Source organism: Emydura macquarii, unplaced genomic scaffold (assembly GCF_026122565.2).
Source record: "Emydura macquarii macquarii isolate MOO-44397 ecotype Brisbane River unplaced genomic scaffold, CSIRO-AGI_Emac_v2 contig_1119, whole genome shotgun sequence".
NCBI classification, from domain to species: Eukaryota; Metazoa; Chordata; order Testudines; family Chelidae; genus Emydura; species Emydura macquarii.
The window spans coordinates 3,949,584-3,976,187 of NW_027131256.1; the positions used below are offsets into that span (position 1 = coordinate 3,949,584).

General features: G+C 43.5%; 1 protein-coding gene across 2 annotated transcripts in view; it reads left to right on the top strand.

The window, feature by feature from the left end:
- GSK3B (glycogen synthase kinase 3 beta) overlaps window positions 1–26,604 on the top strand; it is a 211,824-nt gene that overhangs the window by 88,701 nt on the left and 96,519 nt on the right. For both annotated transcript variants that reach the window (XM_067546004.1, XM_067546005.1), the window contains exon 3: window positions 12,258–12,341. In XM_067546004.1, the coding sequence (XP_067402105.1) occupies window positions 12,258–12,341 (84 nt within the window). The remainder of the gene's footprint in view (window positions 1–12,257; window positions 12,342–26,604) is intronic.

Here is a 26,604-nt window from a genome sequence, read left to right on the forward strand (position 1 = left end):
TTGCAATCTGCCTCTATATAATCTGTTAGGTTAGGCTTTTAGTGAGATTGCAGGAGCTGGGCTCTGCTACTGGAGTTCAAGGAGAACAATCTGATCTTGATCAACTTTGCTTGTTAGTTTTTTTATCTTCTGCTGCTGCAGCTAGTGTAAATAGACAGTTGTATGGAGTGTGGTGTCCTCTGTTATGGCCTGTGGAGCACTATGGCTCAGTATCTAGTCTGACAGTGCTGCATCCAAACACTGTTAAAGTCACTTTCCCTTCCCTGCAGCTGTGGTATTCTTTGATCTTACAGCAATCCAGGTGCTTGCATTATAGTTCCTTTCTGCCAGCAGGTCTCAATGGCCATAAACCCCTATATAATAAAAGTTTAGCCATTTCAAACATCCACTTGTTTGTTTTTCAGCATGTGGGGAGGGATCTAGCTCTCTAGCAGGAAGGTGGCTAGAAAGAGAAGCAGCCCTAGAGGTCTCAAATATGCCCTGTCACATTGTGGCACAGCACATCCTGTGTGTCCTAGATCCCATGTGTTCCAAACTCCTGTATCTGGCATCCAACATGGCTGACCATGGAAAAGGAGTTGTGGTCAGCATGCATCTTCGCTGCCAGGTCCCAATACAACTTAGCATTGCACCTTTCTTTTTCAAATGTGGCGGTGAGGCGAGGAGGGAGGAGGGCTCCTTACCTTATCAAGGCTCTCTAGTGGAAGCACTCTGAGTGCCCAGAGGTGGATCCATCCCGTGGATAGGTCCAGAAGATCCATTCAGCTATTTTCAACCACTGTGGCAAAGGTGGTTCCTGCTACCAGGCAAAACAAGATGGAGAGGGAGGAGAGTAGATACAGGGGCAGCTCTCTACATTGCTAGACTTTATCATCATTCAGGACCAAGACAGAAGAGGAACAACCTCCTATCCTGCTAGAGTAACAGAGCAAAGTCTTCTAGACCAGGCTCTTGAACTTCCAGAAGCACACCTGTGGGCCCTGCTACTGGTAGCACTCAAAGGACACCAGATAATCTGCTTCTTTTCCATGTGGTGGCAGTGGAGAAAGTTCAAAGCAGCTGCTGTGACCGTAGTAGCTTCATTTTAACAACAGAAACTTTAGTCGGTACTCCCCCCCCAGTTCCTATGGAGGAACCCAGATGCGGAGACCAAGAATCTGCTCTACTTGGCATTCCATTACCTTGATAGAACAAAGCTGGCAGAGGGGAAGAAGGGCTACTTGATTATCAGGAGGAACCAACTGATTAGCAGCTCAGCCATGATAAGATGAACCAGTCCTCTATTGATCATGTCCAGGGTGGGGACAGAGATATAATTTGTTTAGCAGCTTGTTTGATCAGGTCTATGCCCCCAGCTAAACAAAGGCAGGTATGGTTCAGGTCGGCTCTAGTGCCCTCTGGAGTGGTGCGTCCAGGCTGAGGTGTATAGAGAACTGCCTAGTCGCTACACCCTCAGTTCCTTCTTTCCGTCTGTGGCAGTTGCTGGAATGCTATTGTCGTCTCGCTCTGCGAACTTCCCTTCAGTGTTACCTGCAAATAAGTTGTAAATAGTTTAATGTCTTCAGATAGTACTAAATAATAGTAATTAGAGTAGTTAGCTCTCCGCCCTATGGGTTCCTCCTGCCAGGCCTGGGGTATGCCTCTACCACATATCCTGGACTATGCATTGACTCTAAGGAAATTGGGTCTACCTCTAAGCTCTCTCAGGGTCCATGTAGCAGCCATAACAGCCTTTCACCAACCTGCTGAGGGATGCTCAGTGCTGTCACATCCAACCACTAAGAGGTTCCCCAAAGGTGTAGTAAACCTTTTCCTGCAGCCTCGACTTTCTACCCCCACATGGGACCTAAACCTGGTGCTGTTAAGGACTGATGAAGCTGCCCTTTGAACCCATGGCCACCTGTTCACTGATGCACCTATCTATGCAGATGGTCTCCTGGCTGAGGTAATCACTATTCAGAGGAATAGGAGAAAGAGCAGCTCTGATGGCGCCACACACACAGACACACGTGTTCTTCCCAGACAGGGTTACACTTAGGCTGCATCCAAAGTTTATCCCTAAGGTAACCTCTCTGATTCACATGAATCAGTTGATTCACCTCCCAACTTTCTACCCCAACCCTCACCAAGACAACAGGGAGGCTATATCACATGACCTAGATGTCAGGAGAGCCCTGCTCTTTTATTTAGATGGGAAAGGAGCTTTCAGGAGGTCTCAGACTTTTCCTTTCCATTGCAGACAGATCCAAGGTCTCAGCAATATCAACCCAAAGGCTTTCTAAGTGGGTCTCAAACTGCATTAGGCAATGTTATTGTGCTTCCAACATGACCTCTCCAGACTCGATTCATACACATTCCACAAGGTCGATTTCCTCATCCGTCGCCTTCTTCAAGAATGGCCCTGTCTCAGGGATCTGTAGAGTGGTGACTTGGTCCATACCTTCACAGAACATTATGTGATTACTGGGGACTCTGCCTCCGATGCCATCTTCTGCTCCACATTATCATCATCTGTAACTGACCAGACTCCAAAGTCCCAACCCACTAGTAGGGATACTGCTCAGGAGTCACCTACCATGGATCACTCATAGGGACACTACTCAAAGGAGAAGTTACTCACCTTGTGTAGTAATGGTGGTTCTTCAAGATAGATGTATGTATGTGGGTGCTCCACAATTCACCTTCCTCCCCTCTACTTTGGAGTTCTCATTTATGACTCTATGGTAGAGAAGGAACTGAGGAGGGTTAGCCCATGAGCGCTGGCTAGCCTTGTGGTGCAACATGGCGGGCGGGGAGAGGGGAGACAGCGCATGCTTAGTCCTAACAGACACTGTACCAAAGTTCTCCAATTAGCTGCAAAGGGATACAAGTACACCTACTATAGAGCAACCATGAGGACATAGGTGTACTTGCATCCCTACCATGAAGCACCCATGGGGGGGACACATCTCAAAGAACAATCGTTACTGCATAAGGTGAGTAACTTCTTCTTACTGGGTTTGAGCAAAGGTCTTGTGTTTTCATCCATCCTATATTTTGGATGTGCTTTGTCAGCCTTTCTCACCTGTGTCTGAAATATTTTTAGTTACACTATATTTAGACAAGCATTTTATCTGTTATAATTTGTGTAAGGTAGCCATCACTAATTTATGTAATAAGGCTCTCTGGCAATAATTAAGTTGATTTTTATATGCTGTATTCCATTCACACTTTCTCATCTACTTGTAACATTTTATTTGGAACTTTTCAGTTTATTTCAAAAGCTATGATCTGAGTGATCTCAAAAACAAGAACAGTTACTGCAATTGTGAATTACTAGGTAATATGCTACGTTGTAAAGTGAGTGGCTGTTGTGTTTAGACTGTGTTCAAGAAAATATAAATATGCTTGAAGTACTAACATGAGAAAAATGGGTCCTTCGAAGTTTACTGCATTTCATACTTTAGCATCTGACTTCTTATTTTAACTGTTATTAACTTTAGTATGTGTTCCCCATCACAATAGCTGTTGTAATTTTGCAACTGTATATGAATTTCTTACGTCATTGGGTCAGGTGATCTGTGACTCAAAAATTGGCTAGAATTTACTTTAAAGAAATAAAGTTCTTGAATTTGTCAAGTCATTTTATCCTGTCAGATTCTAGTATGTGAAGTGTTAGTTTTACTTTGTGATTGATTGAGTTAATTCTGCCACCACCACCCGTTAATGATTTGTTCATGGAGCTGCAACAGATGGTCAGGGAGAGTACCTAAGGAGATGGAGCAAGGAGTGGGAGGCATCAGAGCAGTAGAGATTGCACTTGTCCTGGGATGGGATACTGACACACACTAGAATTTAGCAGTTGTTATTCTAACACTGTTATGATTTCCAGAATGTAGTATTATATGCTATCAGACATACAAACACTAAGAATATGAAGCAACAATCTGAACTGGAGTACACACACTTATTCAGGAGTTCATAAAGATACTGCTGAAATAATAGTAATACTTGTGTAGTGCTTTACACATTCAAAGAACTGTACAAACATTGCCTTATCATCCAATATCCCTCTGAGGTGTGACGGCAAAGGCAGAGGGGCATTACTTGCCCCGGGTCATGTAATGAATCAGTTGTGGAGCTGGGTTTCAATCTCAGAACTTCCAGACTTCTAATCATGTGTTCAGTATGCCAGTGGAAGTGTGAACACCTTGAAAACGCTCCACAAAGTATTAAGATGTCCTATCATAATAGAAAGTTCAGTGACTGATGGGATTTGGAGCCTTTTTTATTTTAGATCAGTGGTTCAGATTTGACCTGCTTCTCTCATGACTAAAAGCTGATACCATATGATGAATGTTTAGTGGTTAGTGTGAAATGTTGATGAACTCATTCTTCTTCCCAGTGAATAAGTGTGCCTCACAGAAAATACTACCATTGCTGGTAATATTTGTTTCCTTTTTGGCAATTTTAATAGATGTCAGGGACAGAATGATCTGTGAAGATTTGAACGCCCTTTCCCTCTCTCGAGCAGGCTTCTCCAGGTTAGAAATGAAGCATATTAGAGAGGTAATTTGAGGAAGCTTGCAGTGCTCCTCTTCACGAAACCTACCTCTCTGGGTCTTTATCATCCCTTTTGGAACCCAAAAGATTACTTCCCCTCCATTTTCCTGTACTTTATACCTTCACTCTTCAGTCAATGAACATCCCCCCCATCTTTTTTAATGTGTGTGTGGCCCTATGATCCAGTGCATCAGGAATGTGCCTATCATACACAAAACCTGGGGTGTTTCCATGGATCTGCAATGGGGCTTTTGATCAATCATTTCTGTGAGCCTCAGTTTCCTTATCTATAAACGAAGACAATTGCCAGTTTCATAATGGTCTTGTGAAATGATTGTAAAGTGCTATATAATACAAAGCATTATTTAAAGTCTGTCAGTGGAAGTAATGGGATTAAAACTCAAGGTCTCCTACCTAGCATTTGTACTTAAGGCTATATAGTGGAGGATTTTGAAGCAGGAGGCAGGAAGCTTCTTGAACTGAGCTTCTTCTTTGAGTCCTAGTCATGTGGATTCCATATGTGGGTGCGCATGCACATCATGCCGGAATTGTTTAGAGTATTCTCCGTCGACCTGCATGTGCGTCATGTGTCAGCCATGTGGTGCATCCGAGGTCTTATGAGACTGTGCGGGTCGACACCTCCTCAGTTCCCTCTTATCTCTGCATGGCAAGAGTCAAAACAGCTTTCCTCTTCATTTTTCGATCTGCATAGCACCAAAAAAACAATGCTTGTATACAGTTTCTCTTGATAGTAGTTATGGTTAGTATTCTTAATAAAGTTAGCTTCAGCGTCATTCTATTCATCCGGGACATCCTATGCGTTGTGGGGGACTATGCTCTGAAAAGCCGGGTTTAAGAACTGCGCGTCATGCCTGAGTTCCTTCTCAGTGAGCAACAAACACCAACACTGCCTTTATTGCCTCATTGAGAGCCACATTGTTGCTTGCTGCTCCATTTGCCAGTCCTTTCCGTTGTGAACCCGCAAGGCCAGAGAACTTAGATTACACAAGCACCTCATGGAGGAGGCAGTGTGTCCATGTGTGCATTCGGAAATGGCACTAATGGACCCCCTAAAGCGCCCAGCCACGGTAGTGCTGGTAAAAACCCATCATGCTCATAAGAAGCACAGCCATGGGCACACGGACGGATCCCTGAGAGTGACTGCCTCCAAGCGTAGCACTACTTCCCCGAGCCATGAAAGTCCAGGTGAGAAGTCACACGCAGACCAGGCAGCTCTACCATCAAAGTCCAAAGTGGAGAATAAGTCCAAGCATCATCAGGATCAACCAGAATCATCATCAGCCTCAGCCACCAGGACACCACCAGAACACCTAGCTCTGCCCGCTCCATCGGGTCCGCTTCCATTCCTGACCGCACCACCCTTCCCAGACCAGCCGTCAGACTCGGAATGGTCCTCGGAACCAGGTCCAGCATTTTCACCAGTACACTCCCATAGTCCGCAGCTGTAACATCTTAGATACACGCCAGCGTACTCACCGCTCACGCAGCAATGGTTCTGATACCATCACGGACCACCAATGCAATCAGACCCATATGCCTGGCCCTGCTGGCACTGTTTGGACCCCTGTTGTGGCCACAGAGCACTGCAGCCTCCATTTCATTGCCCTTCACCCAAGTGCACAGACTCTGCATCGGTCTGCAAAGAGCCACGGGGTACAGACAGGTCCCCGGCACCATTTGGCACTGCTGGAACCGCTGATTCCAACCAGAGCATCGTCGTCACCAGATGAAGCACTTATCCCTCCCACCCTTTCCCAACCTGATGACCAGGGCCAGTACCAAGATTTCCTGTGTCGCATGGCAAGATGCCCTCAGCTTTCCAGTTGAAGATGTACAAGACCCCCAGGACAAATTCCTGGACATCCTGCAACCGGCAGACCCCTCATGCTCAGTGCTCCCTATCCATAATGCAGGCCTCCAAATAGCCAAGGTGGTCTGGCATGCCCCGGCGTCATGCACCCCAAAACCTAAACAAGTGGAGAGGTGCTATTTTGTTCTGACCAAGGACACTGACTTTCTTTTTACACCCCCTTTACCCAGTTCCCTTGTAGTGCAAACAGCAATGCAACATGCCAGGCAACAACATTTTATGGCCACTTCTCCAAATCAAGCTGCCAAGAAGCTTTACTTAATTGACGGAAAAATCTATTCTTCGGCAGGCCTACAATTCCACATTGCCAGCTACTAAACCATATTGGAAAAGTAAGACTTCAGTTCATATTCCAAACTAGCGACGGTCCAAGCCTCACTTCCAGATGCTAAACAAGCGGAATTCAGGTCACTCATTGAGAAGGGTAAATTGGTGGCCAAACTCTCCCTCCAAGAAGCTGTAGATGCAGCGGATACAGCATCATGCTCCCTGGCATCTGGGGTGGTTCTTCGCGGGGACTCTTGGCTCCAGATGTCAGGGTTCCGTAAGGAGGTCCAAACCACACTCAAGGCTGTCCCTTTCAACAATCAAAACCTTTTCAATGAGAAGACCAGTGAGAGTCTGCACTCACTAAAAGACACTTGGGCCACATTTCGTTCCTTGGGCCTCTACACTCCCACTTCTGCCTGCCATCAAAACCGGGCTTCCTTCTGACCCTGATACACCACCCGGCCCACCTAGCAACCATACCCCCCACACCAGCAAAAACATCCTCGCCACCACCAGCGTTCCCAATTACTCAGATTTTCCTCTTCCTTCACCTGTACTTCCTCCACCTTTCCATAACTCCTCTCCAAACAACCCTTTTGACTCTTACCCCAAGAACCATGAACCCCTCCCTATTCCTCCTCTGGCTTCCCCAATTGTCTTTGGAGGATTGTTTTGCTCTCTTTGCACAAAATTGTAGCAAGATTACCATTGATCAATGGGTATTAGACATCATAAACTGGGGATACCTGATAGAGTTCCTTGCCTTTCCTCCTCGTCAGCCTCCCCACGGCAGTCATGCAAACCCATCGCAACAAGACCTTCTCCAGAAGGAGGCATGCACCCTCTTCCAAACAGGTGCCATAGAACGGGTCCCACGCCACTATCAAGGCCATGGCTTCTACTCCCCTTTTTCCTTATACCAAAAATATGAGAGGGCCTTCGCCCCATTCTGGATCTGTAGGCATTGAACCAGTTTATCCGCAAATTCGGTTTCCGAATGGTTTTCCCCAGTAATCCCATTCCTCCCTCATGGGGCCTGAATATGAAGGATGCATACTTCCACGTGGCGTCATCCCGCGTACACCACCTCATTATCATCTGTACACCACGGGATTCTGCACCGGTCTGGGCATCTGTATCAATGAGGAAAAATCTACCCTGATACCTACCACAGAACTCATCTTTTAGGAAGGTGCTTGGACTCTTGTGGAAAAGGCCTTCCTTCTCAGGGACCACTTCATCACTCTCACGTTCCTCATTACAAGGCTACAGCGTTGTCCCTGCATACACCTCCGTCACTGCCTTTCACTTCTGGGACACATGGTGGCATGCACCTCCGTCACTCCACATGCCCGCCTTCACATGAGATGCATTTAGCAGTGGCTTCGCTTGGTGTATGACCCACAGAAGGACCACCTCAACAACCACGTCCTCGGTAGTAACTTCCCTTTCATGGTGGTGTGACCCGTCCAAGGTCATGGCAAAGGCACCCCCTTCAACTCTCCTATGCTCCTCACCACAAATGCCTCACTCGTGGGCTGGGGTGACCACATACAGGGGTACATGGCCCAAGGCCTCTGGTCTCCCAGAGAAGCAAGGATGCACATCAGCATCCTAGAGTTATGAGCAGTTCAGCATGCCTGTCAAGTGCTTCTTCCTCACATCCGCTGCAGATATGTGCAACTTCTCTCTGACAACATGACTGGTTGTATACATGGACAAAGTAGAGCCAGATCTCCAGCTCTTTGTCAGGACGTAATCCATCTGTGGAACTAGCGCCTACAGCACAATGTCACTCTTCATGCAACCCATCTACCAGGTACAGAAAACAACCTGGTGGACACTTTCAGCCGCTTCTTTCATCACAACCACGAGTGGGAGCTTCATGACTCCACTCTTCATTCCATCTTCCATCAATGGGGCACACCATGCTGGGACATGTTTGTGACTGCTACCAACCACAAGCTTCCCTCTTCTACTCCGGTGGTGCCCTCGGGCAAGGCTTTCAAAGGGATGCCCTTCTCCTCCCCTAACACTGGAACTATGCTATGCCTTCCTACCAATACCATTTCTCTGACAAGTACTCTGCAAAGTGAAACATGACCAAGCAGTCATCATCCTCATAGCCCCTTCTGGCTGTGCCAGTATTGTTTCACTGATCTTCACCTTTCACCTTGCCCTCCAGTCCGTCTCCCCCCTCTCCCAAATCTCCTCACACAACAATGGGGCCAGATCTGCCACCCCAACCTGGACCCTCTTCATCTCACAGTCTGGTATTTGGATGGGGCTCAAGGAGAGACAATTCATGCACCACTCCTGTGTGAGACGTCCTCACAGATAGCCGACGCCTGGCCATCAGGGCATGCTACCAAGCCAAATAGAGACACTTCACAGGGTGGGCATCCAACCACCATCACTCCATAGACTGTGTCCATACCAACCATCCTTGAATATCTGCTTAACCTACGCCTTTCGGGCCTTGCCCACTCCTCCATTCAAGTTCACCTGGTGGCGCTCAGCACCTTTCTCCCACCTATAAACAGTTTCTGTGCCTTCAGCCACCCAACCACTGTTTGAGTCCTCCGCAGTCTCCTCAACACCTTCCCTTCGCTCAGGAAACTACTCTCCCATGGGACCTTAACCTCCTCCTTGCAGCCCTCACTAGACCCCTTCCCTGCTTGAGCCCCTGGCACATTGCTCCCTTACCCACCTATCCCTGAAGGTGATCTTTTTAGTGGCCATCACTTCTGCCTGATGAGTCAGTGAACTGGCAGCCATGATGGTGGACCCACCCTTTACTGTGTTCCACAGGGACAAAGTCTCTCTATGACTCCATTCCAAGTTTCTCCCCAAGGTGGCCTCACTGTTCCACCTCAATTAAGTCAAGTGTCTCCCAATCTTTTACCCTAAACCACACACCTCCACCAGGGAGCGCACACTATATGCCCTCAATGTCTGTTGTGCGCTGACCTTTTATCTCCAACACATCCACGCTTCCGAGCCTCACCAAGACTTTCTCACTATATAGCAGAACACTGCCAAGTCTGCGCCCTCTCTTCCCGACACCTCTCTAAATGGATCTCTCGCTGCATCACAGAGTGTTACTCCCTTTCCTAAGTCTCTGCACCACCTGGCATCACTGCCACGCCACAAGAGTACAGGCCACCATTTCGGCCCTTCTCACAGACGTCCCATAGCAGGACATCTGTAAAGCAGCAACGTGGTCCTCCAGTCGCACGTTCACCGCTCATTATGTCATAGCTCACTCAGCAGCAGTTGGCCACACAGTCCTACAAACTTTTACTTCTGAGTCTTCGCTCCCACCTTCAAACTGAATACTGCTTGCTCTGCTGCCCACGCATGGAATCCACATAGGGACCAGCACTCGAAGAAGAAAAAAGGTTGCTTACTGTAACTGGTGGTTCTTTGAGAGATGTGATCCCTATCTGGATTCCAATCTCACCCCTCATCCCCTCTGCTATGGGCTCTGTGCCTGTCGGAAAGAGGGAACTGAGGGGGCATCGACCCGCGCGGTCTCATAAGACCTCGGACACACCACATGGCCGACACACCCAGGTCAGCTGAGACTACTCTAAACAGTTCTTACTCCGTTGCATGGCGTGCATGTGCACCCACATATGGAATCCAGGTAGGGACCACACCTCTTGATTAACCACCAGTTACAGTAAGTAATCTTTCTGTCAGAACCATATGATACATGCAGTTCCTAAAGTTTGCGTAGCAGTGATGAGCACGGGAGAGGGCGGGAGGGACGCTCTGATGCATGGCTTTTGAGTCCATATTATGACAATGCTGCTTTATAAAGCAGACATTAGCCATGTGCACTTAAGTATATGGAAACATTTCTTAATTAAATTCTCTCCCTCTTAAATCTTCCTGAAGTTAATCAGAGGTAACAGTGTTAGCAGGACAAGTTTAATAATTCTAAATCGAGTTCTAAATTAAGCTGTTTTGGCCAGGCATGTGACAAAGAAAAAAGGAAAAAAAAAGTTAAGAAAATGACCCAAAAATGAAACTTGTCTGAATTATTTAATCCTCTCCCCCAGCTCTCAAATTTCTTTTCCCATTTGCCCCAAGTCGTCCAGAAATTTTCTTTCCTGGGCTAAGACGCTGCATGCCAACTTTTAGGTATATCAGTTGAAGTCTGGCGACGTTAAGGTATGGGAGTACATTCAAAACTGGATGTGTATAAAAAGCTAGCTTCAGATCTTATTTTATAGAGACTAGTCTCTATATAATAAAGCTTGAACATTTTTTGCTATTGGTGCACTACACTATCTCTTGCAGTGTATGAGTAAGTTTAGGTAGAGGTAAAAGAGAGATGTGGAAAAGTGAACATGGGAGATTAGGGGATGGCGTTGAGGGGGGAATGTCCCAATAACAAGACATGTAACCATGCCAGTTCATCTGCGTTTGTGCTCTATCCCCATCCACACTTCAGTCCTTCATTTATTTTTGATTTTTTAGAGTGCAAGTTCTCTGGGAAATGGATTGTCTTTGTATAGTGCTCAGCACTGTGGGGCCCCAGTGTATTCACCTACACACCTATGTTTGTCACCATCTCAGTTTGTGTCATAAGCTTTTTGAGGCAGGGACCATTGTCATCTGTCATAAGCTAATGCACATTTATCGTGTTGTATAAATGTATTTTAAATTAGGCTTTTTCAGATTGCTGCAAAGTGGAAATGTTTAGTCACTAACAGCAATTGTCTTTATGCTGCCAAGCAAAACATGTGTCCTCCTGATTGTTCTGTATAAATCTAGTTAAACTTCAGTCGGTAGACATGAGATTTGATTGTCTGGTTCCCAGCTTAGGCAGCAGGAGTATGTAGTGTGGAAATGTGTTCTCCTGTCCATCTCTGTGCTGTGCAATAGCAGCTTAGAAACATTGTGAAGAAAAACAGAGTATTTGCTTCTATGTAGTATTGTCCTACTTTGCACATATATAGTAACCTGCAAAGCAAAAATCAGATCCATGAGCTCTAGACACTAATGACAAAAGGGATCCAAGAGAAGGTAGGATCACCTTTTTAAAATTTTTGAATTGGATTTTTGTATTTTGTTTTGATTGCTTATTTGTATCTACCCAGTCTGCACCAAACAAACATGAAGAGTCAAATATTGTCATTAATGTCTGTTCTGTTTTTTGTCGTTTTTACAGCATCTTCAAGATTTAAAATGCTTGTCATAATAACATACCTGCTGCAGCCTTAACTATGAAAGCACCACCATTCCCCTCTATGAACAATTGAAGCCTGCTCACCATTCAGACTAGAATACGTAGCATTCAAAGCTTAGAAAATACAAACTGAAAACCAACTCTGAGTTTGAATACAAGATTTATTGCATTTGCTTGTCAGGCTCTGGTGCTTGACACCATGGATTGGTTGTTGAATTATAGTGCTCTTTGGTTTAAGAAAATCTACACTCTTAAATGCTATAGTGAAAACAATTGGAAGAAGGGGAATGATGAGCAACAAACTAAACCACATTCCACAATTTTCCTAACCTTACGGTGCTTTTTCTCTTTCAGAACCGAGAGCTCCAGATCATGAGAAAGTTGGATCACTGTAACATTGTCCGATTGCGATATTTCTTTTACTCTAGTGGAGAGAAGGTAAGTTAGTATTGAGAGGCTCAGAGACATTAAGCTTCATTAAGGCCACTTACTGGTATTATAATAATACTGTACTCTTTGAATTTTTAGAGGTATTAAAAACAATTTGAAATAGAATAGTGAATTCCAGAATAAGAAAATAATTGTAAATATGCATACCAGAAGCTCAGATGTTGCCCCACTGAGAGGCAGCAAATATGCAAGGCAGAGCATATTAGAGGTGATCTTATCTTCTGAATATTGAGGTGTAGGCGTGGGTACCATGGCTTCTACTATGTAGTGATCAGTCTTGATTCCAGCAACCTTCTGTTTGGATCAAGATGAAGCATTGCATAGCTGGGAGCTGTAGTTTCTATATGCTTCACCTCTTTAATAAAGATGTGAGAGGCCAACAGCCACTTTTTAGAACTTGATATGTTACACTTGGTCATCCCTGTGTTATACAGGGGTCACACAAGACTAATGGAGTATCTTCAATTCTGAAATCCATTAGCATCTCAGAACTGTCCCTCATATACTAAAAGCTGTAGCTAATGATGTAATAAATGGAAAATGTAGAAAGAAGAACTTAAAAATAAACAAACGAAGAACTTTCTATTCAGCATTGGTGTCAGAAAGTGACATCAGAAGAGTGTCCAAGAAGTATGTTTTGTGATTCCCCCACCCCCCCTTTTTTTTGGCTCTCTATTCTTCCAAGGTGATGGAGCAGAGGATTGTGGAGAGTCTAGCCTGAGTCTTCCCACCTCTCCCATGAGTTGGAGAAGCACTTGCCCCATGTAGTGCCGCAAGAGGGCAAGCTGAACCAATAAGGCCATATGGCAGAGATTGTGGTCGGGGGAAACTTGATCTGGTTCTTTTCTTTCTCCCCTTGCCCCAGTCTGCTCTGGCAGTTCCCTGGTATTTTAAGTACAGGTATGCCACTGCTGTTTGGGTGGCCGTTTAGGCTTAGCTTGTTATCATGTTTCTGTTAAGTTACAATTTGGCATGTTGTCAGGATTTTCCTTACCAGTGTAAGAAAGAGAAGGGAAGTGGTGGTTTAACAGTTTATAACTTAGCCAAGCTTGAATAGCATTTCTTGGCACAAGCAAAAGGCACATGTACTGTGGCTTCCTCCCTGCAAAATTTCAAAAACCTGCTGCAAACAATATAGGTGTTAAAACGTCTCAGGAAAAAAAAATCACAGGACTTTTATAGCAGGAAGTGTTAGACAGCATAAATACAGGAGTTGCTACCAGGTTTTTCCATATGGCAATGCAGTGTGTGAACAACTAGATCACTGGCAGTGTTAGTTTTAGTGGAGATGCTTTTTCACTATGCTACAATGTTTGTATATGGCAAGTGATTCAAAATGCTGAGATGAGCAGTTTTCTTTGAAATTGTGATACTCCACTGTAATTTTCAAGAGCAAGAAACATAAAATAGTATAGTAGTTGGTGTCCCACTGGAGTTCGAGGATGATTGTCTTCCATAAAATGATAGTCATTTATCAGTGGTGGATCTGCAGGTGTCTAATCCAGGACCAATTCAGGATCCACAGATCTTGTCACAATTGAGGCAGACATTTCTCAATGGAAGGAGTGGATCTGGATTGTTGAGTTGGGTTGTGGCCTGTTCTTTCCTCCTTTTCTTTTTCTCCATTTCCTGTTGTCTCCATTGGATCTCAAAATACTGGTATCTTTGCCATAAAGTCCTTTTCCATTTTGGTTGATTGAGGGCTTTGGTTTACCATGAGTTCTTTAATATTGCACTTCTTCATATTGGCTTTGAGGGTGTCTTTGAAGTGCTTTTTTTGACCATTTCTTGTCCACTGGCCATGCCTCAATTGTGAGAACATGATCTGTTTTGTAAGTCAGTTTTCTGGCATTTGAATAATGTGACCAGCCCCACGGAGTTGGTGGTGGATGATCATAGCTTCAGTGCTTCAGGTTTTGGCTTGGGACAGAACACTGATGTTGGTACATTTGTCATCCCACTTGATTCAGAAGATCCTGTGGCAGCACTGTTGATGGTATCGTTCAGGAACCTTGAGGTGTCTAATGTATGTGACTCAGGTTTCCGCACCTTACAAGAGAGCAGGGATAACAGTGGCCTGGAAGGCACGTTTTCTGAAGCATCTGAAAGCTGCACTGGTGCGTTGAAGTCGGTGTTGAATTTCCTCATCAATGTCTGCTTTCTGCGATAGGTAGCTGTTGAGGTAAAGGAAGTGCTCGACATTCTCCAGGGTCTCTTTATTGATCTGAATTATGGGAGCAGGATCCTGGTGATTCAGAGTCTGTTGGTGGAGTACTTTAGTTTTCTTGGTGTTGAGTGTGAGGCTGAGTTGGTTGTAGGCCTCAGAGAAAGTGTCTACTGTATTTTGAAGATCTTCTTCCAAGTGGACACACAGGGCACAGTCATCTGCATATTGGAGTTCATTGACTGATATAGTGTTAGTCTTTCTATTGGATCAGAGATGGTTGAGGTTGAAGAACTTACTATTCATTCTGTATTCAAGTCCAGAGGAGAGCTTGTCGGTGATGAGGAGGAGGATATAGCAAGGAAGATGGAGAAAAGGGTTGGAGTGATGACACAGCCTTGCTTAACTCCTGTCTTGACTAGAAGGGGGTCCGTTTTTCAAATCCATTGCTGGTGGCCATCACAGACGTTGTCATGGAGGAGTCTGAAGACGGCAACACATTTTGGCGGACATCCAGATTTTAGGAGAATTCACCACAGCCTCATGATTGGTGGAATTGAATGCTTTCATGAGGTCGATGAAGGCCAAGTACAGAGGTTTGATGTTGCTTGTGGCACTTTTCCTGAAGTTGGCAGGCCGTGAAAATCATGTTGGTGGTACATAAAATAGTATTCTTAATATATTAGTATATGCAATTAAGAACAGCTAATTTAATTGTTCTTTGTCTTTGCTTGAGTCTTTAACTATCTTGTTGAGAAATGGGACAAATCCCAGCCTGTCAGTGGGGGAGGGAAAAGGGGTACCCATGACAGCTTAAATAATGTAGTTTATTCTGTTTGGTATAGGGCAGGTTACAACCATCTTTGCTGATGCTATGCAAAATGGTACTTGGAAAGTTGGCATAAAGGAGAATAAATATTTCCATATCTAGTTACTGCCTTTATTTCAGACTTGCACTGATTTTGAAGTTGAGGGGCCACATTTCATAAGTGCTCAGCCCCTGGCATCTCATTGTTCTCAATAGTTGCTGTTCAGTGTTGAACTGTTATAAAAATCAGTACCAGATGTGAGTGCTGAACACTTCTGAAAATATGGCCTTGAGATGCCTAATCACTGGTGCTCGTAGTTGTACAGGAATCTTCCTCCGTTTGTAAGATTAAAGTAGTTGATTACCTTGCAGTTTGATGTATTGCCATCTAGGAAACGAATCTAAAATATCTAAAAAAACCTGGGTTTGTATTTATGAGGATGACACAGGAAATCTTTTGCAGTATGCAAAATCCACCTCTCATGTGATGTCCACTGTAATCTTCCTAATGGTAGTGGCGAGGCCTTTAGAGATTCTTCGCTTCGAATCTAACTTTTTAAACAAAATAAATCGTGAATCCTGAAAATTATACTTACACACAGAAGTAACTCCCACAACTCCCTAAACCTCTGACTTGCGATTATTGGTGGGCAGAAAGTGGCCTGCTGGAAGCTTCAGTACTTCTAAAATTAGTTTCCCGTTCAAATCAGAACAGAAAGTCAAAATATCAGAAAATTCTTAAGGAATGAAAAATTTTGAAAACGTTTTGAATGAGAAATGTTAAAACAAAACCTTTTGACCAAAATGAAAATTGTTTGGTGTGGACATTCATTTGAATATTGCATTTGTCAAAACAAAAACTGTAATTTTGTTTCAAAATGTTTTAAAATTAATTTTTTTTATTTGGATATTTCTTGATAGTGGTTTACAGACAGCTAGATGGTCACATGGTGCTGGCTTCTCATTTCCAGCTGCTAAATTATATTAAAGGAGGCTAAAAATACTTTCCTAATATTACTTTATCTAGGTCAGCAATTGCTGTAGTTGAATCAGGGATATTAAGGAATCGGGAACTTGTGAGGGAGGTCTGTGCAATCACCAGTGAGTAGGTAGATTATCTGCAAGACACTCTTGTTATAAAATGTGTCCACACTATGAAAATGTGTGGGAACTTCTCTAAAACAGCAAAATTCAAATTTACTTTTTCATTCATTTATTCTTGTAAGTTTAAAAAAGCTGTTCTGTGCCTATAACCTATAATCATTACATTCATCAGTGCTAGGCTTAAGTAGAGTTCTTCACGTAAAAAAAAAAAAAGCAAGGCCTCCCAGCATTAAACCACAGCATTGACCTACCATTGCCATATAGGTTTGAAAATATTATTAGAATGGCTATAAATAATGGTTGACAGTGCAGTTCTAGCATGAAACCCCTAGAGCCAGAGGCTTCCAAACTGAAAAGTAGAAGGTTGTTTGCCATTTCAGTCACCTTCATTTTAATGGCTTCTGAGACTCCCATTGAGCCTCCAAACTGCACAGATGATAATTTTCTAAGATGGGCCATTGGGAAGCTTTTAGACAACAAGGCCAACTCCTCCAACCCTCCCAGTCACTGGTGAGTAGAAAACTTGTCCTGACAAGTGAGGTCCTACGCCATCAGTATCTGCAGAATTTAAACTCTAATTAAATTAAGTTTCTAACTCTTATATTTGCAAAAGTGAGTTTCTTAATGTGACCCAATGTAGTATTCTTTTGAGCTTGCAGACAGGCATTCCTTGGGACATCACTGTTGCTCAGAGCTTTGCCAGGCAGAGTATAATTTTGGTCAGTGTTACTGTTGCCATTCAGAACCCTGTGGGCAGTAGTGAGAATGAATGAAAATAATTACATTTCTAGTGTTGTAGCCATATTGGTCCTAGGATATGAGACACACAAGATGGATGAGATAATATCTTTTATTGTACTAACTTCTGTGAATGAAAGACACAAGCTTTCAAGCTCCATAGAGCTCTTCTTCAGGTCTGGGAAAAGCTCTCTAGAGCCTGATACAAAGGTTCTCTAAGCAGAGTCCAGTGACAACCTGGTAAGAAGTCAGGGGCTTAGCATCATGCCAATGAATTGATGCTAAAGTTGCTGTGTTTGTGAATAGTGCATTATCTGTGTCCATTTTTCTGTCCCCAAATATGTGCTTTAAATTTCTCTCTCTCAAAGTGTGATCACATTGCTCACATCTTTCACACACTTCACGGACTCCCCCTTCACTTTATGGGGTATCTGTCTTTTCACATTTTCACAAAATCTGGGTATAGTTGATTTGAAAACCGTTTCCTCTGAAGTTGTGCCATTTGCCACAACCTTTGCGTATCTCTTCACCTCAGTGATACCAAATCATTTTAAATCTCAGCTGAAAATCTATTCTTCCTTGTCCGTGCCTTCCAATTTCTTCCCTTTTAAGCTATCAAGTTCTATTTAGCTCAACAGCATTTAACTCTGCAAAATGTTCTGGCTACAGTTTGTCTGAAAGATGTTATACAGAATAAAATAGTGCCCTGCGTCGGTTTCTCCATCTGAAAAAAATGGAGTTGATGCTTCTCCTTTACAAATCACTTTGAGATCTATGTATGGAAAGAGTTATGTAAGTAGAGTGCCATTATTATTATGGTGCTATTATGCCTTGTTTAATGAGGAGAGTTAGATTTTTTTCTTTTTCATTACTATTTCACCTTTGATTAGAAGTCACCTTACAGCAGTAGGTTAACATGTTTTTCTGTATTAAAAAGTCTCTCTTTCTTAAACCTTTGGCCATGAAGTGGATGGTGGAAGGGGAGGTGGGATAGGATTGTTTTTGGGGGGAATTCAGGAGTCCCATTACTTTGGACGTTAGTATGACATTCTGGGCTGAAGTCCAGACCAGTAAGAGTTTGTCACCACCTGCCCTCCAGCTGAGTGCGCCTCACAATGCTGCTTAGGCTTCCATCTGGGCCGCTCACAAACAGCCTTCCAGGTAACATCCTGAAATACTGGAGATCTGTTGCCCTGTAAGGGGTCAATGTACAGCAGTTTGCCACTTTAAATGGAGTTACCCACACAGTTCAGTTAAAAGACAATACTGGATTAGTTTGGATTGAAGAATAAAGCAAGTTTATTTAATTACATAGAGATTTTAAGTGAATACAAGTATAAGGCATGAGTGGAAGTTCGTGTTTCACACCAGCTATAGCCATTTCGAATACCTGATCATGCCCTTCAGTCTTTCCAACAATCCAGCCACATTCCAGCACTCTGTGACATGTTTAAGGATGTTCTGGACCAGTCTGTAGTGATCTACTTAGACAACATTCTCATCTTCTTGGAAAACCAAGCCCTTCATGACCAACATGCATGTTTGGTACTTAAGTGTTATGGAGCAAATGGCCTGTATGGGAAACCCAGGAAGTATGAATTCAGTGCATCTCTAACTTTAGGCTATATCATTTCCCCCAATGGGATAAGCATGAATCCCCAAAAAGTATCTGCAGTTGACCGGGCAGTGCTGAGAAACATCTCTGACGTCCAGTGCTTCCTGAGGTTTGCCATCTTCTATCCATGGTTCATCAAAGTGTGTTTAACGGTGGTGACCCCAGTTACCCAGTTGCTCCTGAAGGACATGGCCTCTGTTTGAAATCAGGAAGCCCAGTCTGCTTTTGATCAACCTATAGAAGCATTTACAATGAGCACCCATCATATTTCATCGGACTCAAAGAAACCCTTTGTTTTCAAAGCAGACTCCTCCAATTATGTGATCGGAACAGTGCTATCTTTGCAACGTGGATCTCCCATCTTTGTAAGTCCTACTTCTGAAAGGTGACACATGTGGAACAGAATTATGAAGTCTCTGACAGGAACTGGGCCATTAAAGCTACCTTTGAGGAATGGCGTCATCCCTCAGAAGGTGCACGTTTTCTGGTTTCGGTATTCATGGATCATAAGAATTTGGAGTACCTATGACATGCAAAGGCTCTCAGTCAACGCCAGATCATTGGTCCGTCTTTTTCCATCCTGATTTGATTTCATCCTGATCTATCGTCCTGGTATCTGGACTGGTAAGCCTGACATGTTATCTTACCAGTACCAACACCTGTTCAAGAAAGATAGACCCCCTAGAACTCATTGTGGTCTTGAAGCCCTGCCATTTTGTTAATGTACTAGTGAACAATGATTGATTGTCCCTTGTGAAGTCCTCCCTGCCTCCCGATCTGTTTGTGGTAAAATTCATGTTCACCAGTACAGATCCTGACCCTACTCAAACTTATTGGTGAAGAATAGGGTTCTCTTATTCCAAGATCAGATCTAAGTCCCCAGTGGTCAATCACATCTGGCCGTGTTCCGGGTGTGTCACCACTCATCCCTGGCTGATCACTTCTGTCACTGAAAAATGATGAAGCCGGTCTCTCGCAATTTCCCATGGCCAAAAATACAGTGGCCAGTAAAGACTTGCATCAATTCCTGCGATGCATGTGCTCAGATTAAAAAAACAAAACAAAACAAAAAAACCCTGTACCGAAACCCTTGGTGCTTTCGTTCTCTGTCAACTCTATCCCAATCCTTCTCCTTTCTCTATGGTCTTTATCATTGACCTCTCCGATTCCCAGGGCCATGTGGCCATACTAGTCATTGTCAACCTCATCACAAAGATGTCTCATTTTGTGCCCTGCTAGAAAATCCCTACCAACTATTTTATTTTTTTAAATCATGTCTTCAAGCTCTGAGGGTTGCCATTGCATGTTTTGTCTGACCAAGGATCACAGTTTATTTCTCATTTCTGGCTCTGAGATCTTAATCTGTGAGCCCCCTCAGTTTATCATCCTCCAACTGACAGAGAGAGAATGAGCAAATGAAAGAGGAATTACAAATGATATACCAGCCTCCATCGTCAGAACACCTCTCCCATCATGGTCGGGGATCAAATATGACTCTTGATGCAATACTTGAACGCTGCCCAGCCCTCAAGAAAGCTGAGCTACAGATATCTCAGCCCATTCTAGGTCATCCTAAATGTTAACCTGGTAGTCTTCAAATTCCAGTTAGCCAATATGATGAAGGTGCACCTGGTGTTCCGTGTTTCCCTGCTGAAAAAGTACATTGACAACTCCTTTCCTGGACAGTTAGAGCCACATACTTTTCCCACCCACCCCCGTCATGTTCCAGAGGTTGCAAGAATACCTGGTGAAGCAGGTCTTGGACTCTAAGGTTCTCCAAGGGAAGCTCATGTACCTCATTGTTTGGGTGGGTTCTGGTGTAGCTGGTCATACCCAGACAAACTAGGCTTGAAGATACCTGGTAAATGCCTTTTGAAGTGTGGGTGATGTGATATCTTTGAGCCTGCAGAAGCCTGATGAGTCATCCCTGAGCCAGAGAATGAGTTATCAGAGGCAGTTACCTGTAGGTCTTGTGATAGGCTCCATACCATTCAACCAGAATCGAGGACCAACCCGGATGATGCCAAGGCAGGTATATAGGTTCCTAAGGGAAGCAGTTTCTACTGTCTGTTCAACATCACTATCTGGCTGGGAGCATTCCTATTGCTAATCATTTGAACAGACTGCTCTAGGCAGCCCTTGCATCTGCTCCTGCTTCTTTCCACGCTAGCCAGCCCCTACTCCAGTCTGCGTCTACTCCTTCCTCAGTCACCTGCTGACTCTGACACCACCCCCTTAGGGATATGCCTGTGTCTTCATAGGGCAAGATCTGCACAAGCTTCAAAAATCGCTCCAGATAGGACAGAGAAATAAAACTTCAGCTCGTAATGATGCAGTGGTCTCTTTGTCCAGCTTCAGATCCAGGCCCAGAGACTCCCCTGGACCATAGTGCCCCATCAGTTTCAACAGCTCAATTTCCTTCTAGGTCTTTAGAAGACAGATCGAGCAAAACAGGGAAAGTCTCATGCAAGAGGAGTGCTAGAAAGACCGTATTCCCCTTATAACTACGACACTTCCTGCCCTCTTTCCCCCTCCCCACCCTCCAAATTTGCTAGCCTACATTTTCCTTTCTTTAATTTCTATTACTAATAGTTACTCTACAAGTCTCTAAGTGAACTAGTGAGAAAGAGGGCAGTAGCTACTAGTGGAAGGGAGTATTAGCTACAAAGGGAGAGGGAGAGAGGGCATAGCAGCCACCAAGTGGAAGAAGGGTTTTGGCAAGTGGACCAGAAATAGACTTCCATTTCGGTCCTAGAGAATCATTGATTTCAATGGCTGAGAAAGCCAAGAAAAGGGGGCTCTATGCTTTATTTTTGCAATAGGTACATCTCATGCCTGAACAAGAAGATGAAGGCTTTCAGTGGATTCATGAATATATATCCTCTCCTGTCCCTAGGAATTTGAGTTATTGGATGCATCCCATATAAACTGTTATCACCATTACTGGTTTGAGTTAGGAGGAAAGAATTTTTTTAATAAAAACTATATGTATACGTTTGTGTTCAGTAGCTGGACCTGATGGCTACTAAGAGGGACAGAACGGTCTACAGTTATTTCAAAGATGTAAATTCCCAGGAGGGGGAGTTTATTTTTTTTAGGGTGGTGCAAAGCTAATAACTAGGAGTAACTTTTTCAAAGAAAAAGAGAGGCCGAATAGCAGGGAATGGTATGGGGAATATTGATTGGAAAGTGCAATATTCTCTTGATGAAAGCAATAGTGTTTCCCATACCAATCTTTGGCAAATTTATCTGTCATATGTAGGTTTCTAAATGGTCTTCAGAGGGAGCACAGACAGGATTCTAGTCATTGTGGCTGGTCCGGATCTTGGTACCCTAGCCTGTGGGACTTAGCGATCATCTTGCCCTTTTGGCCCTTCTGTTGAGTAGGTCCTGCACAGGAAACCTGTTTGCCTTATCATCCTGGTTCTGGAAGATCAAATCATAATAGGAAGGCATACTTTTCTAATGTTCTGATTTCTGTTTTGCTATAATTCCACAAGGATGAAGATTGCTATCTTGCACTTAACCTGTCACATAAATGCAAATTGTAATTGACTGAAGTATTGGCTGTCCTTTTGACAGGACTTTGCTGAAAAAAGCTTTTTGAACTGTATTCCAAGTGAGAAGAAATTTGGGCAAGCTGAATGGTTTTTTTGTGATGCTTATTTCAGAATGTTCTCATGTTTTAAAGCATTTTTCTGCACAAAGCAACCTACTTGACCAGGGACTGCTGAGTTAAACTATTCAACTGTGTGAAACCAGATATAATGGAGGTTGCAATCCCAAATTTTATCATCTGCATTCTGGTTTAGTTTCATTGTAGTATTTCATAACTTTGTTTTTAACATGGGTGTGTTAGAACACTTAATAATTTGATCATTCCATGTATTTAATTTCCATGTTCAGAACAGGGAGACAAGACACTGGAGAGATTTGTACACCAACTTAAAAGCAGATATTGTTTTGTTTGATAGTTATGCTTCTGATTATGTAACCTTTAATCTGTTTCAAATAGGTATTTGGTATCCACAATAATCTAAAAACATCAAAATGGAAGCCTGGATAGTGCATAAATAGTATGCAAAATGCTGACTGTTTTCTTACATGGTGTAATTGATTTTAGTCCTTTTAGCCTTGCCTAAAAGGGCACACAGCCAGAAGTCCATCCAGCTCAGGATAGAAATTTACTTCCAGGCAACACCTCATTCTAAGTGTCAAGTAAATGTCAGGATAGTGCTGTGCACTGCAATGTAGCAGATGGGGTTAAATGTAAAGTTTCTCCATATCTTGCTTACACTCCAGGTCAGCAGGGACTTGCATTCTTCTGGGGCCGTGTGTTATGTCTGTTGGGAGAAGATGGGGAAAGGGAATGATGGGAATAATTATTGCTGAGCCATCTGATTAAAAAACAGTATTGACTGGCTCCAGGTGGGGACTTGTCCAGGCATCCTTGGAAGGAAGGATGGTGGTCATGATATAGTGTTTGAAGGATGGAGATATAAAATGGGGGGGAAATGAAGGAACTTTCCAGTTCCAGCAGGTCCTGGAGAAATAGGAACTATTGAGAGGGGCCCCAACTTGCATATCAGTTGTTCAGGATTTTTAATAAACTGTTAAAAATCAGCAGCACTGGTGCATGGTGTCAGATTGTCTGCCCTGGAGACTTGAGGTGTCTATCCACAGAAAAGATATAGCATGAGCAGCAGCTGGGTAACTTTCCCAAAGCAATGTGTCTTAGACACTTGTACAAGAGAAAAACTTTATAACTTTTAGCTAGCTTATACCCGTGGACTCAGAGTGGCCTGAAAGGCCTTAGCTTTAGGAGTGTGGGTCTCTGGAAGCAGAGGAGTTGCCTCAGCCGAGGGGCGGGGGTGACCGAACAAGAATATGAATAGGGCTTTAACTGAAGAAATATGGCTCATTTATTTAGTCATTAATATTAAGTAAAGAGCATAAATGTAAACAATACAAACATGAAACCAAAGAAAGATACAAAGGTCTAATATTTTTCTATGCATGCAATCATTTCTCATAATATACAATTCTATTATTGGTCATTTTATGTTTACAGACAGATATTCGCTTGTAAACTCTCAGTTATTTACAGACAGATGGTCGTTTGTAAAATCCTAATTACTTTTCACAGACAGATAAACAGACAGATGTTCGTTTGTTATCTTAAAGCAAGTGCTACTTTCATACGTTACCAAAAGCGCTTCTCTCCTTAAGCCCTTATGCCGAGTTGACTCTGATAAGTGTTAGCCATCCCTTGGATGCTGCTGGTTCATAGAACGGCTCAGTCCAGCTACCAAGGATCCCAGCAGGCTGCAGTCCAAAGTGCCACTGACTTTTGGGGGTTTAAATACCCTCAGGCTGATCACCAAACTGATCAGCTTAATCAGTATGTAACCAGTTAGTGAACAGTGTCACTTTTGCTATCAGTATGTAACCAGTTAGTGAACAGTGTCACTTTTGTGGTCAGCTTAACCAATCAGTGAACAGTGTCACTTTTGGGTCAGTATCATGATCAGTGAGCATTTCTGCTGAGGCATCCTGACTTATAGGCACTTTCAAGTGTTGTTTAGCTGGGTGTGGTCAGCTCTGGTCAGCTTTTGTTTTTGTTTGCCCTCTATTTGTGCTGTGCTAGCGCCCGGACAGCCCTTATCATGTCCTTCCAGCCCTTTTCCCAAGCTATATACTTTACTATTCTATCTTAAAGCACAAAACCCCCATTAACTATTCTTTCTATATTCTTCGATACCTAGTCTCCTGAGCCATCCATTCTGTAGGGTTGGTCATTGTAATCTACTTTTGGGGGGGGTTTTGTCCTTCAGCCACTTTCCTCTTTCCTAGGGAGAATGATTTTCGTGAAAGTGGAGGACAAATAACATTGGCTAAAGCCAGGCACAGTTTCGATAGTTGGTGGATTAAGCTACCGTACATGGCTCAGTGCAGTCCTGTGTCTCCTGACCATAGATTGCCCATCATGCTAAATTGTATGAATTTGTCATGTTCACTAGGGATTTGGTTAGGAAAATCAAAGTCCTTTCAGCTTCGCAGATAAGATTGATCACCCCAGGGATATGTCTCCCTCCCAAATAGTTGAGGGATTAAAGAATTTTGCAGGTTTAAGGTAAACTCTTAGAGCAGGCAGGAATTAATGGATTGTCTTTGCGAATGAGGTTTTTTCTTTACTGTGTTTTTAGTGGCAAACGGATTGTGTGAGGAAAATAATATGAAATCCTAGGCTGTATCTATGAATGGAGACCTGACTCAATACACCCCCAATAACCCAGGCTCATTCAAAGTTACGAGCTACAAGAACTTTTGACATAGTGACCAGTCCTTCATCAAACTTGGCTTTACATCATAAACTAATTTAGAGAACTTGATTTAGCTCTCTCTGGACATAAGCCTGTTACAAAATCATCTCAGATTTACCAGTAGGCAGTTTCTACACCAGGTGTTGTCTAGAACTGAAATAAAGGGGGTTACAGGTCAAATTGAGGAGGATTGGTAGAGTAACGTGGGAGTGGAAGACTGTGGCTTGGTTTACACTTACCCGGCGATTTTGCAGCACACGACGGGAGTTAAGCAAGCTACACAGCGTAGCTTGTGTAACTCCCATCGACTGCTGTGCTTCTCTTCTGTGCATTGTCTTCACTGCACTGCATCGACGGGAACTGTGTTCCCATCAACGCAGTGCTACGCCACTTGAGGGGGTGGATTAATAGCGCTGACTTCTGGATCGATTGAGCGGGTCTATGCTGACTGCTCAATCGATCCAGATAGGTCAGTTTGACAGCGGCGACTTTGCCACCTTCAGTATAGATGAACACTGTGATAGCTGGAAGTTCCGCAGTTCAGCATTGAGCTCTGGGAGAGTGGTGAGGAGAGGCTTGTATAGAATATGCAGTGCTACTAGTATAGGCGAAGATTTCCCTGAGCATTAAAAGTTACTTAGTTGATCCTAAAATAATTTCAGAAATGAATGAGAATTTGTACTAAGTACACTGTAGAACTCGGTGGTGTATGCGCACACTCACCCCATATTTCTTTGGTCCAAAACTCAGTTCCAGTTCTGCTTTGAAATACTTGTAGCTGAATTGCAAGTAAAAGCACACTCATGTGGCCACTGGATGTCACCGTTCCTTCATACAAATAAAACCAGCTACCGTTTTTCAAATCCCAAACTCCGCTAGAAGATTGACTACTAGATGCGTTGAGTGGGGAAATTACATTTCTGAAATATTTGCTTTTTCTTAAAAGCAATGCAAAACTTGTTATGCCTGGTAGCAGTATATATGGCTGTTTCTTGGGCAGTAGTACAGCATCTTGGTACAAAGGAGGAAGCCAGGGCCTCTTATAACTTGATAGGATGTGGTGTGGGAAATACAAAAATGGAACAAAGCTGCAGAAAAAGGACATGTTATATATTTTTTGCTTGTTTCCAGAGCAGTAAACTTATGATTTTGAACTGTATGTTTTTAGGTAAGTCAGATTGGTCCAACTAGTAAAGCTTTTACCTCTGGGTTTGAATTTCCCGTAGTTCAAATGTCACACCAGGATAGTTGGGACTTCTTCCTAATACTCCCAATGTGGTGCTACAGGGAGATGATGAACTTTTAAAGAAGGCATAATCCAGCTGAAATGTTGAACTGAGCCTCCTGCCTGTGTCCAGCTTCTCAGATGAGGTTAAATATCCTTTGGGAAATTCTGAACAGAGCCTGACACATAGTATAGTGTTCCAGCTCCCCTCTATCAATAACATGTGTTTGTGCACATCACACACCTTTGAATAAACTTCATGCATCTTCAATAC